This window comes from Dermacentor andersoni, chromosome 3 (assembly GCF_023375885.2).
Source record: "Dermacentor andersoni chromosome 3, qqDerAnde1_hic_scaffold, whole genome shotgun sequence".
NCBI classification, from domain to species: domain Eukaryota; kingdom Metazoa; phylum Arthropoda; class Arachnida; order Ixodida; family Ixodidae; genus Dermacentor; species Dermacentor andersoni.
In genome coordinates, this window is record NC_092816.1 from 40021887 (window position 1) to 40035884 (window position 13998).

General features: G+C 46.0%; 2 protein-coding genes across 4 annotated transcripts in view; one reads left to right on the forward strand and one right to left on the reverse strand.

Moving 5' to 3' along the window:
- LOC126517575 (RING finger protein nhl-1-like) overlaps positions 1-13998 on the reverse strand; it is a 124683-nt gene that overhangs the window by 99424 nt on the left and 11261 nt on the right. The window lies entirely within an intron of this gene.
- Positions 159-4487, forward strand: LOC140216342 (uncharacterized). Its single transcript, XM_072286712.1, has 3 exons — positions 159-317; positions 812-897; positions 3177-4487. The coding sequence occupies exons 1-3, from the start codon at positions 224-226 to the stop codon at positions 3465-3467; spliced, it is 471 nt and encodes a 156-aa protein (XP_072142813.1). The 5' UTR covers positions 159-223; the 3' UTR covers positions 3468-4487.

Sequence of the window (13998 nt, forward strand, 5' to 3'; positions counted from 1 at the left end):
AGTGCTCACTTGGATTGTTTACATCTGTCTCCTGCCCAATCTACAATGTAAATGCTGTGCTTGTAGATACCATGGTAAAAATAACTGCTATGTATTTGCCGGGTTTTTGTTGTAGTGCACTTTGTATATGTCTTATTTTGTGCAGTTTTGAAGTGACTTTGCAAGACTAACTAAGATTGACCCTTCACCTTGTATTGCAAAAGGGATCAACAAAATTGTGAAAATGGCAGAAATGAAACGCATCCCTTGCGAAGCAAGTGTAATGGTATCACTTGAACAGGCTCGTGAGATGTCACCGGAGAGGCTGCGAACACGACGTGAGTGCTATTACAAAGGCTTAATCGGCAGCTTTTAGACCTACACTCCGCGACAAATTATTTTTGCAGGATCTCATCTTATAGGCATAACATTACAGTACATCTGTGTTTAACGATTTGGTTCTTTGAAGACAGTTCTTGAGGTTTTCAACTCATATCTGGTCTAAAACTGAAATTCTTTAATAGTACGTTGTTTGATGTGTAGAATGGAAATAAACTGGCATAGTGTTGCACAGTTGCATGCCTAGATCAAGAATATTCTGGGCCATGGCAGGCACTATAGAGTATTGGAATACCCATGGGGAAGGTCTTCAAGGTGCAGTGGACATAAATAATGGGATGTTACCCTAGCACCAGTGTTCAGTTGCTTTTAGGGACAGAAAATCACGGCGCGAATAGTTTGCAAAACCAACCTTTGTCACAGATTTAGGGAATTTTAGGAAGATACTAAAAAAGTGCATTAAAGTGTTTGCTATAAACCTTTCGCTTTGCAGACGTCCTAACAGTTGCAGCACTTCGGATACTGTCTTTCAATGTCAAGGAAGTTGATGGTCTGTCATCTTTGTTTGTGCGAGAGGAGGTAAGTTTCTTGCGAGTTTGTTCTGGTACAATGTATGATTAGTACCCATGAGCTTTGCTTAAAACTGGTCAGCAATGCACGGTGCTTTACTGTGATAGTTCTACATCGAACACGGGAAGCATAATATCAACAAATATCTGGGCCCATCCAAAAAGGAATAAACGACTTTTAAATGGGCGACTTGAATTCCTGTAAAGACAAGTTCTCATTCTGCGTAGTCAGGCCCACGTGATCTCTGAAAAACTTGATTTTTCAAGGACGTAAATAATTTTTTACAGCATGGCAGGCTAAATAATAATAATGCTGCTTGGAAGTACTCCCGTGGATCTGTTCAGGATTCCTTGCGTGGCTTCTATATACCACAATTCTAGGTAGAACCTCCTCGTGTGGTTAGCTTTAGTGCCAATGACACTCATGTTTTTCACGAAATGTATACATATGTTAAGCATGTGTTGGTTATTCTCTTGTGTATTTGGTACCTAGCAACGTATAGCACATCAATAAACATGGTAGATAAATACCACATACGGACAGTGGCTGTACTATTGTGTAGGCTGCTCCCCAAATTTTGGGAGCCAATAATATAAAAGCAATCCTAAGAATTATATTCCAAACAAAGTAGTAAAGGAATAAGTAAAGCAAGTACTCTAAAAGCATAAAGGTGTTCCCCAGGGAGCTGCCACCTACTCTACTCTGAATGCATGGTATGTTGCGTCTTCAGACTTTATGCGCTTAACGTTACTGGCGTTTCGAATGTGAATGGACTGAAGAGACTATTTCATTTCAAGGGTGGTGATGACAAGGGCCCGAGCAAGCTTAACATTACTGAAATTTTGAATGCCAATGGGCTAAAGAGAGACTTCAGTTACAAGTGTGGTGATGAGCAGGGCCCGAGCAGCCATGAAGTATTAGTAGCAAAGAACCTGGAATATGTCTTGCAACTAGGTACCAGAGAGAGAGATGTTTATTTGAAGAAAGGCGGAGAGGTCGGCTTGAGCGTTAGTTTGCACTGGCCTGCTACTCTACACTGGGGAAGGGGGGAGAGAAAAAGAGCGATGAATGAGAAGATAAGAAGGTGCATATACCTGTATACATGTCCATCACGTTGAGGTCATACTAGAGTCGTGCTTAGAGTCCAATGGCTTGAAGGAAAGCTATAGTCACTCCAGTGACCACAGCTGTGCTGTTGGTGTCAGGTCAAGGACCTAATACAATCTCTTAAGATATTGGTCTTTTAGTCACTCGTTGAATAGTAGGAAAAAGGCTCTGCCGTTCTCGCACATACGCTGGGCATGAGCAAAATATGTGCCCAAGTGTTTCTGGCGGTTGGCAGTGATCACAGTTGGGACCAATGTCACTGCAGCTGATGATATGCGTATAGCGCCTGGTGAGTGCAACACCAAGACGAATGCGGTGCATATTTTCCTACAAATGATTCATTAGACATTAGTATCCATTATCAATCAGTATTATTGGCCTACGAACGCCGAATAATTTATAATTGAATTTATTCTTAATGCTTCTGTTTTGATTTCACCTTAACAATGTCTGTGATGTGTAGTTGCTGTTTAGGTCACGTGAGACAGAGAAAAAGCTGCAGTATAACTGCTGATACATAATTTGGGGTCTATAGCTCTTAAAACACGTTTGATTGTTGTAGTGAATTGAAACTGTACCAGTGATTATATTGTTCTTTCTTCATGTCTCGCGTGACGTAGTCAACTGCACCTCGTAACCACCATTGGATTGATGAAATTGAAGTATAAGAAAATAAATTTTAATAAGAATTATTTGGTGGTTGTAGGCGAATACCATATGGCCAACCATTTATTATGTCTACCACATCATTTAAAAGAAGAAAGCACGCGACTAAAGTCTCTATAGTCCTTTAAAATGGAACTGAAAATTCCACTTTCAAGTATGGGCCAATCCCCTCCCTAAATTGCGAGAAGTGCGCTGTTTTAGTTTTCATCAATGTTTAAATTAAGTGTGAATTGGCCTCAGCGAATTCTGTGCAACATATTTATTATAAAATAAAGCTGCAATCTCAAGAAGTGGGGGCAATTCTGGGCGTGGTCCCAAAATTTTCGTCGGGCATAAACCAAAATTGCATGCATAAATGTCAGACTAGCCATTTGTATTGTTAACATTGTTTGTATTGCGTTGAAATGATGTATAACCTGCAGAAAGCTTCATAAAGGGTGACTGAGTATGAAGAGGTGACAATGTACTATTCATGGTCTATTGGTGATGATGCAATATTTTTTTTGCTACTACAGGACCCGAGCGTTCCTGCAACCCCTTGCATCGTATTTTCTGGAGCAGACGTTGTAGAGGCTGACCTTCTCCACATCAAGGTGGACCGCGAGAAGCTGTTTGCGGTGAAAAATGGGGAGGAGGGGCTGGCGGCTGTCTTATCTGCTGACTGGCTCTTCAATATCCAGTACGACCGCAAGTTGTTCAACACTCTTGTCGTGTTGGAGCGCCTTTTCCTCGGGCTCACATTGAGTGCCCCTAGAGTAGTGGCTACAAAGTTCTTGAACAAAGTCACCAAAAGTGAGCCATGTTGAATGTGCTGTTGGCCGTCTTGGCCGTAACAATATTGAAGTGGTAACAAACTTTTGACAACAAAGTGGTAACTTTTGACAACAAAAGAAATTTAAGTCTAGCAAACTTCCGTTGTGGAGCCAGTGGAGGCAAATCAAGTAACCTATGCATTTCGGAAACAGAGTCAATGCGATAATACCGGGAAAGAATGAACCTTGCAGATTTTTTCTATATCTTCTTAATGCGATTTATTAATCCTGATTGAAACGGATCTCAGATGACACTGGCATACTCTAACGTCGGTCTAATGTAAGTTAAATATGCAAGTACTTTGAAGGGTGTGGTTGCCAGCTTTAATTTTCGGCGAAGGAAGCATAACTTTTTTTTTGCAGCTCCACAAGTTCTGTTTACGTGTGATTTCCAACTTAAGTCTTTAGAAATTGTTAAACTTGCGTATTTTATCGTTTCGGCTTCAGTTAGAATCGTTGAGTTCATCTCATAATTACGCTCAATAACATGCTTCCTTTTGTTTGTAACTCTGAGCAGGACTGATTTAGATTCGCTAATTTTCATTTTACTTCTTATGGCCCAGACTTCTACAGCTTTAAGGGCTTGACTAAGTGACGCCTGGTCGTTTTGGTTATTGATTTCACGATATAATAAACAGTCGCCTGCAAATAACAGGATGGTTATGTCGTTATTTATGTGATGAGCAATATCATTTATTTAAACTAGAAAAAGAAGCTGTCCTAGAACGGATCCCTGTGGAACGCCTGAGGTTATGTTTAATTGGTTAGATTTGTTACCATTTATATCAGCGTATTGTGTCCGATCTGTAAGATATGAGCGGATCCACATAACATAATTTATATTCATTTCCATCAGTTTTTTTTAATTAATTCGTTATGTACGACCAGATCGAAAGCCTTCGAGCAATCTAAAAATATAGCGTCGACCTGCTTTCTATTGTTCAGTTGTATTGTTCTATTTCTATTCATATGTATTCATGTTGCATTAATTATTGATGTTCTTAATAAATTTACTTTGATACCAAAACTATCCCGCACTCTCATATGTATAAAAACACTTGTGCCACGCATGTCTCAAATGGGCAAAAGATCACCAGGTGCTGTGTGGTGTATATTATTTGCCTTTGTTGCGAGGGAAATATGACTGTTGCAGTTCAACAGTCGTATATTTCCTTGGAAAGCAATGGTTCACATGCATTGCTTTCCTGATTAAATTTTCCATTTCACATGGCATGCATATGTGCTGCTAGGGTCTTTGGATTGATGTTGTGCATTGTGGTCCAAAAATAGGTATAGCTATAGAACATTTATGCAATGTGTGACAAGTGGCATGCATGGGTGGGAAAGATGCCTATTTTTGCACTATATATATATATATATATATATATATATATATATATATATATATATATATATATATATATACACACACACACACTGTTTTGTCCAAATATCGGTTGCTAGCATGCGGCCTGCCTTGACTGTGGAGTAGAGCATTCTATGTTTTTCGTGCATCAATCCTCGGCTTTTGCTGCTGGGGTGAATCAATGTAGAGCACCCTTCCAGCACCCGTTTCATAGGGTGTTATGGTAAAATAGCACCCTTTAATAAGGGTGCGACCACTACACCCTTTAAAATTTTATGCTGTGCACCCTTCCTTAAGGGTGCTAGCCTCTGCACCCTTTCCTAGCACCCTTTTTAAAGCACCCAATAGGTGGCAAAGGGTGTTCGTCTGGGGACAAGCTAATTTACACCCTTATGGGTGAGAAATTGTTTAGTGTGTACGTCACAACCACCCGCTGTGTCTCCGCAGTGTCGTCCCCATCTCGTGATCCGAGCCTCCGGCGTCCGCACCTTTCGCACTAGCCTCACATGGTGCGTCATTCGGTCTATTTCAAAGGTGCCCTCCCATCGGACGGAGGAGCGCGCGTGGTTGCCCCGCAGTGGCGCTCATTCTCGCGTCTTTTTTTAGGCGGAAGTGAAGCAAGCTGGGCCGCTACGCAGCACCCGAGCAGATGCCAGGCCTTTCCCGAACGTCTCTTGCTCCTTCTTACTTGGCTCGAGATCCTCGTGGCGTGTTCTCGCACGACTCGAGAGGAGGCACAGCCGGCAGCGAGGGAGACACATCTCGATGCACCGCGCGCCTTTCGCCGACGAGGGAGAACGGGACGAGAGCGGCGCACTGCCCGACTCAGAATTTTAATTGCTCGTCTCCGTTCCGGCAAGGAGGCGCACGGAGCGATAACGGCACGAGATACGTCTAGATTGTTTATCCTGGTGTTCCCGCAAGTTTCTAGGTCTTTTTTTTATATCTATCTGTGTGTGTATGTGTTTTGTAAGTGGTGCGTATTCCTCGGAGAGGGCCTCCACCCAAAGGGAGGGTAAAAGTAACTGGGTAAACTTAGTTTGGTATGTAGAACTTGTGAAGCAGCAAATAGGTCAGTCTTGCCATTGATCGAGGACTCCGTGAGCGAGAAAGGACGCAAAAGCGAAAGGCGCGTGGCGAGGCCAACTTGAAATCGCCTCGCAGCAGCTTCCTGCGATGCCATCGATTTTGATAGCTTCCCACCAGCGGCCTGTTCATTGCACCTGATTAAACAAAGAATAGATATCGCGCGCAAAAAAGAAAGAAGGCAGAGAATCAGCACCCAGCACCCCGAGTCAGTGACTGCGCTAAGCAGCTCTACTGCAATGCACCTTTATCCGTGACCTAGCAGCCCCAGTCATACAACGGAACAAATGTTTGCGAAAGCCATTCCCAAGTTGTTACTCACTTGTGCGCTACTGTGCACCGCGGTTCGGGTTATCGACGACGCGGTGAAATCTGCAGTTCTCCGATTCACCAGATGCGTGAGTCAGGAACATCTCCTCGACAACACACGCAGGAGGGACTGTGACGGCCGCGTACTTTTTTGCGTGGACTTGGGTATGAACGGTGGCATGCGGTGCGTGTCCATGCTTCAGGTTTGTCCTCGCTTCAGGTGTGCGCTAGAGGTCGGAGGCGAGCATCGAGGAAAACAACACAGCGACGTCGTAATTCTCGGATGCCATGGAGGTGGCAAACGATCATGGTCAGCGCTCTCCACTTGGTAGAGAAGAACATCTGCTCATACCGCAATAATTATACTGCTTGTATTTAGATCCCAAAATCCATTCAATTCTTTTTAATGAACATTTTGTAGCCTAGGAAAGTAAAATTGCAACGCCACTGTTTCTGCAGCGGTGCACTTATTTTTATACCCCTGGCTTGCCACAGAAGTGCACTCATTGATTAGACCGCAACTGCTGTAGACCGACAAGCAAAGCATAATATTGATCGTCACTTAGGTAAATTTGTAGCTATAAAATTATTTGCCTCACTTACGTGATGGTCGCGTGATCTTAGGCCAGGAATGACAGGATAGAAGAAGACAAGGTGTGCTGTTCATTGTTTAATCCGCTTTCGTGCTCTTTAAGGCTTAATATAAAGAATGATGAAGGGATTTCACATTTTCAGGCTATATGTTTGTGACTAGGGAAAAAGCACTTACTAGACCACAGTGAGATTATGAAGTTTCTTCTTTGTGGGATGCAGCTATATGGGCTACGAGGAGCGCTGTTTGAACGGTTAGGCCCTTGGGTACTTGTAAGGCTTTATTTCAACCACAAAAGAAAGGATGCTTTCAGCTGTTATGTTGAATGTCGCCCGTTAAAAACATTTTAAAACTCGGAGAGTAAGTTCATAACTAAAATTTTCCTTAAACACTTCAGAGCTGTGAAAGTCGTGTTTTGAATTCGCGTAAGTTCGCGCTTTCATTTTCATTTATGCCGCTACGAGTGTAAATATACAAGAAAACGTGATGATCGATTAGTATCCGGACACCCAGCCCTTAAATGCTTAGCATCGCAAGAATAAGTGAAAATTAAGAAAAATTCAACGTGGCAACGTTAAGGAATAAGCTTTCCTGTTGAAATCGCCTACATAGGCTGACAAAACCTGTGGCGCTACAGTAACGTCATCGGCATCACGGTTTGGTTGGATTGGTCCCGAAAGCCAAGACCAGAAGTCTGGACCATGTATTTCGCAGTTCCACCAGAAATGTTCCTAAAAGCAGATATCAGGCAATCTTCATGTTCCAATATTATTAGCTAAGGAAGATAACCAATCGCAAGCAGCATTTACGAACGAATCGCTTTGTGAATTTAGTCCCTCAACTTTCCAGCAATTCTCCTTAATGTTCCTCCAAAGTGGCGACCGCGTGGACCGTCTTTTTACCATCGTGTCTCTCGGTGTCATCGCGCCTATAGTTTACGCAAATCGATGACCGCACTGTATCCGCCGCCGAAGCGTTTTCAATGTACGTTCACTGCATGTACGCACATGCTCATGTGCTGTGCGTAATTTTGTGTTTTCTTTTTTCCCTTGCCAAGTGCAAGGTAACCAGTCGGGCTCCACCTGCTTTATCTCCCATGTTCATCACTTCTCTGCGCGTCCTTCTGTATTTCAGTGCGTTTATACAGACTCAAAAGTCGGCCCTTAGTTACGTTCATAGGTCATGATACAACAGCATAGTGCTCAGGCAACGTGAAACACGTTCCCTGTTGTATAATAATAGGCTAGCAAATGTTTGATGGAGTCGCCAAGAGAGACACATTGCGGGAGGTGCATCGCCAGGCCACAGAAGGGGACAAGTCTGCACAGCGCCGGGGACGGGTATATATTTACGCTTCCCACAGCATAGCACGCAAACACATGATATCAAAAACCTACAATACACTTCCAGCCTGTGCCTCCTCCACTAACGCCATTACTTCTCCACTGCCCTTTAGCTTCGCATTAACGTAGAAAAAAATAGAAAAAAGAAACAGGTAATACCTGCCTTTAATACCTGTCGTTTTGCAGGTATTACCTGCAGGTAATACCTGTCGTTTTGTCACAGAGCGTACTCTTCCCCGGGTTTTCTATGAATGAAGGAGTGAAAGAACTCGCAGTTTCGCCCGAAAGGCGAAGCATCGATTGCGATAACACATTATTGGACAGGTATATGAAGTAAGGGTACTAGTTTTATCGACCGTATAAACTTGTAAAGATAGGCATACTGTACTCACGGCCAACTTTCTGTAGCTATGAAGGGAAAGCTACAGGCGCACGGCTGCTGCACATGTGTCTTATTTAACTGTTGCTAATAAGGTGTTTGTGTTTTCTCTTCCCCAGCCTAAACTAACGTGGATTAAGGCGCAGGACTCATTTCAGAAGCGCCCTCACTTGTGCGCGATTTGTCTCCGCAGCTTTCCTTTCATAGCCACGGAAAGTTGACCGCGAGTATAACTAAATTGACAAGCATGGTGTCACGTGCGCACAAGCCAACATGAACACATCTCACTCGATGAACGCGGAAACTCGCTGTCTAAACGTTGCAGTCAGGAAACGCGGCAGCAACAATGAGCGAATTGACCGTCGTGCAGCCGTTCGCATCAACGCGAACTCCACCCTTGAATTAAAAACAAAAGCTACGGCGCTAAGCAGACGAGGACGAAGTGACACGCAAACGACACAATGGCGCCCGTATGTGTCATTTGTCTCACTTCGTCCTGGCCCGCATAGCGCCGTAACTTTTTAAGTCACGAACCAACTAGTTCAGCAACAAGTTTTGTTACGCCTTGAATACGCAGCGCAGCGCGGGCTCTGTATCCGTCGCAGATGGCTTTCGGGATACAGCGGCCCGGCCAGGCGCACGCAGCCGCCTGAGCCGCCCGTAAAACCCCTCAATTTTTCAAAAGTAGCGCCATTCTTAGATCTTTCCGCCACCCCGCTCACCCTGGTGCGCCCTGTGCGCCCTCCTCCACGTCTCCTGTCTCCCCAGCCTCCTCCGCTCCCCCATTGGCCAATGTGTGTCACGTGGAAGCATGCGCCGCGCTTTTGTATATTTTTTTCTTTCCAGCGTGGAGCAGGCGCCGCGCTTTTGTATATTTTTCTTTCCAGCGCGCGCCGACCTCCATTGTTGGGCCTGCGCGACGAAAGTACGGCAGGGGGACTGACGGAGTGCGTTAGTGTAATAGAATGTGCAAGGCCGAGAACTTAATTGCGTGCCATGCTGCTGCGCCTTCGGTTGCCGCAACAGACACAGTGAGGGCAAAAAGCTTTTTGCTTTGCGATCCGGCGGGCGCAACGCAAAAAGAAGTGTGGATTCGCAGGAGCCCACGGCTTAATGAAGTAAGGGCCACGGCTACTCACAACCTCTTATTTTGAGCCTAGTTCACGCCTTCCGCTTCGAAAAAGTGTGTGTTCATGCTCTGCGTGGTTTTTAGCGCGTTGTCTGACTTTTTTTTTTTTTCGAATGTCCTCTCTTTGTTTCATGTAGTTTCGCCTTGCGGTGAAATGCACGCATCTGCAGCTGGCCTGTGACATAAAAGCGACCTTATTCAGAGTGTGTTTTGAGCTCCACCAGAAGTTAGCACATTCTCGACGCTTTTGCAAGGCTCACTATGACTTACGATGCAGTCTTTTAGCTTCGAATGTACGCCCGCATGTATTGATTTGGTTTGTGGTGATTAACGTTTTTAACGTTCCGAAGCGACTAAACCTAGGATGGAGGTCGTAGTGGATGGCTCCGGATAACTTTATCTAGCTCGCCTGGGGATGTTCAACGTGCACTTTGATCGTAGAGTCGTACGTGGGCCGGTAAATTCCTCGTTGGCGTTTCATAATACTCGCATGCTAGCGCTGCTTTAGAAGTTGGCGCCTCGGCGCGATTGTATTTCTTCAATTTTATTTACTAGTTGTAACAACTTGTCATTATTTCGTATTATTGACGGCGCCTCCAGGGCACCAAAGCGACAACGGGAACACCAAAGCTAGAACCAGGGCGGGATGGGGCTCGCCGAAGCCTGTGCATGCCAAGGGGGTATAAGATCGCGGACAGCCAATTTTGTATGTGAACACTCCCTGCAACGCTTGCATTAGTGTAATGCTACGTGCTCTTCAGAGGCCTCCGTTAGCCATTCATGTGCCCTCCTGGAGCAGCAGTTGTAAAATAAAATAAAAACGATATATCGTCACGATTACTAAAGCACTCCGCAATGAAAAAAACTTTTCATGAAAAACAGGTGAGCAACGCCTGGCCCAGTTGCCAGGCGTTGCTCACCGCACACAGCCGGATTCTCTCACGCGCCGACCGAACAAAAGTGTCCTGCAGGTACGCGAATGAACCTACGAAACCACGTACACATACTTTCACGCTGTCAACACCTGAAACTTTGGTGATTACGCGCGTGTTTGAGTACACCGCGTGCTTGCGTCGTGTTTCAGCAGCACGAACTCTCAACGTCGCGCGCTTTACGCCTTAAATACACCTTGAATAATGGTCATTTTCTCTATTTCTTCCGCAATTCCAACACGAAATTCTAAAGGCCAGTTACCGACTGACGAAGAAAGATCTCGATTGAAAAAACTGCTCCGCAGGGCTCGAACGAACTTTTCTGCGGATTTCCTCCCGTAGAGTGCTACGTCAAGCCCACCACCGGCGGCGCCACCATCGAGGCCGCGCCGAGCGGAGGAGGAGGGAAGCGAATGGCGCTACTTTGGGAGATTGAGGGGTTTTACAGCGGTGGTTTTACCTGCTGCTGTGCTAGCGCTCCAGGTGCGGCGTGAGGAGAGAGGGCTCTCGAATGCCGGCGCGCACTCCGGATCTCCCTCTCTCTCTCTCACTCCCACTGGGCTTAGCTGCCTGCCGGTCTTGGTGGCCGCTGGTGCTCCCTTTGTGTCTCGTCGCAAGCCCCACGTACGTAGCAAATACTAAATAATAAATAATGAATTAATGCACTTGATAACGTAGAAACGTTTTCTTGAAAAAAGGAAAACCGCACCAATGTAATCGTAAAACTCGATGACATACCTCGCAGCAAAACTCGAAAATATTACTCGCAGCAGAATACTCGAAGCACCGTTCAGCAGCGTTCATTTGGATATTGATGCTTTTGAATTCACAATACATAAGGAATGACAAGGTGTCCCGGGATTTTTTTTTTTTTTTTGCACCCCATCAAGTTGGCACCTCACACGATAGGCAACCGTATATTTTTCTGTGTTTCTAAGCTGCTACAGTTTTATCTGTGTTCCTTATATGCCTTTTTTATCGCGATAACGTTTTTCTAAACCACTTTATTATTATAAACTGCGCAGTTAAAAGGGAGACATGCCTAGCACAGCAGCCACGTACCAGCTATTAAAAGCAAAATGGTCAATGAGAAATGCGGAGCAGGGGCGTTGCGGATGGCGGTACTGTGCCTATCATCGGCATGTGTACGGCACGCGTCAGCATCGCCGGCCGCCACACTCCTGTCCTCTTCACCGTAATTGTTCATTGCCCCCACGACCTCATTCTCGGCCTCGATTTTCTCTCCGCACATTCTGCTCTTGTTAACTGCTCTTCCAGTACCCTTCGCCTTGAGTTGCCGATGCTCGCAGAACCTTCTGACGCACCCCACTGCCGCTTACGTCCCACCGGCTTTCTTCGCCTGCAGCCAAAGTCAATAGCCTACATTTAACTGTCTTTCCCACCAGTTCCTGACGGCGAGTACCTCGTCACTCTTCTGCCCGACATTCCAATAAGGTATGATGTTACAGTGCCTCACAGTATGCTTAATATTACTGGGAACCGCACTCGCATGCCTGTCTGTAACTTTGGATTGGCAAAGCAAATTCTGCCGCAAGGTATTTTGCCACTGTTGATTGTCTCGGCGACCAATACGTGGCAGCGTTATCAACCGATGATTCTCGCGAGCTTAGCAGGCCCCTCGCGCCAGCCTTGGGTGCCGATCCCAATATAAACAAAATGGTTGCGACGGACTTCTCCTCGGCGCAGGCTGAAGAGCTTTGCTAAGTATTATCGTCCTACCGAGATATTTTCGACATCGACGATCGCGCTTTAGGCCAGACGCTCGCGGTCAAGCATCATATTCTTACTGGCGATGCTACGCCTACTCACCGACGACCGTATCGAGTTTCTGCGTCGGAACGCCGAGTAATTCAAAAGGAAGTCAACAAAATGCTCGATAAAAACATCATTGAGCCTTCTTCGAGTCCCTGGGCGTCACCTGTGGTGTTGGTTAAGAAGAAGGACGACACGTGGCGCTCCTGTGTAGACTACCGTCATCTGAACAGCATTACAAAGAAGGACGTCTACCCGCTCCCGCGTATAGACGACGCCCTTGACTGCCAGCACGGTTCCAGCTATTTCTCGTCTATTGATCTTCGTTCGGGATACTGGCAGATTGCTGTTGACGATATGGACCAAGAAAAAACCGCGTTCATAACACCTGACGGCCTATACCAATTTAAAGTAATGCCGTTTGGATTATGCAACGCCCCTGCCACCTTCGAGCGTATGATGGACTCCTTGCTCCAAGGTTTCAAATGGTCCACATGCCTCTGCTACCTCGACGACGTCATCGCCTTCTCGCCAACGTTCGACACTCACCTTGCACGTCTCACAACTATACTTGATGAATTTCGAAAGGCGAAGCTGCAACTTAACTCGTCCAAATGTCGTTTTGGCCACCGGCAAATTACTCTTCTGGGCCATCTCGTTGACGCTTCCGGAGTACAGCCTGATCCCGAAAAAACTCGCGCTGTTAGAGAGTTTCCGGTTCCGAAGACAGCCGCAGACGTCCGAAGTTTTGTAGGGCTATGCTCGTACTTTCGTCGTTTTATTCAAGATTTTGCGCCAATTGCTAGACCCCTCACTAATATATTGAAGGCGTACAATTCTCGTGGGGTACTGCAGAAGCCGCCGCGTTCTCTCATCTCGTTACTCTTCTCTCCTCACCACCCATTCTCGCCCACTGCGACCCTGATGCCCCTACAGAGTTGCGTACAGATGCCAGCGGTCATGGCGTACGTGCCGTCTTAGCCCAGCGTCAACGTGGCCAGGATCGCGTTATTGCTTATGCGAGCCGCCTTCTCACACCATCGGAGCGCAACTGCGGTTGCGAGGTTCCGTCCTTACGTTTACGGTCGCTCTTTTTCCGTAGTCACTGACCATCATGCTCTCTGCTGGCTCTCTTCGCTAAAAGATCCTACAGGCCGGCTTGGTCGATGGGCTTTGAGGCTACAAGAATTTTCATATTCCGTGGTGTACAAGTCTGGCGTGTACAGGCCGCCTGCACCAAGACGCTGACAGCTTGTCGCGTTACCCTGTTGACGACTCTGACTCATCTAATATTGCCAGTGCTTCTTGCGTATTCTCTGTATCACAGCTGCTTCATTTCGCCGACGATCAACGCCATGACGCCCACATCAGAGCACTCATCGACTGTTTTGAGCACGCTCTGGTCGATGCTACTCTACGCCTCTTCGTCCTCCGCGACGGTACTCTGTACCGTCGTAACTTTCATCCGGACGGCTCTGAGTTCCTACTTGTAATACCTAAACACCTCCGCTCTACCGTTATCGAAGAGTTCCACGACGCACCAACGGCAGGACATCTCGGCGTATCTCGAACCTATGACCGTGTACGTCGCCCTTTTTTCTGGCGGGGTCTTGCCC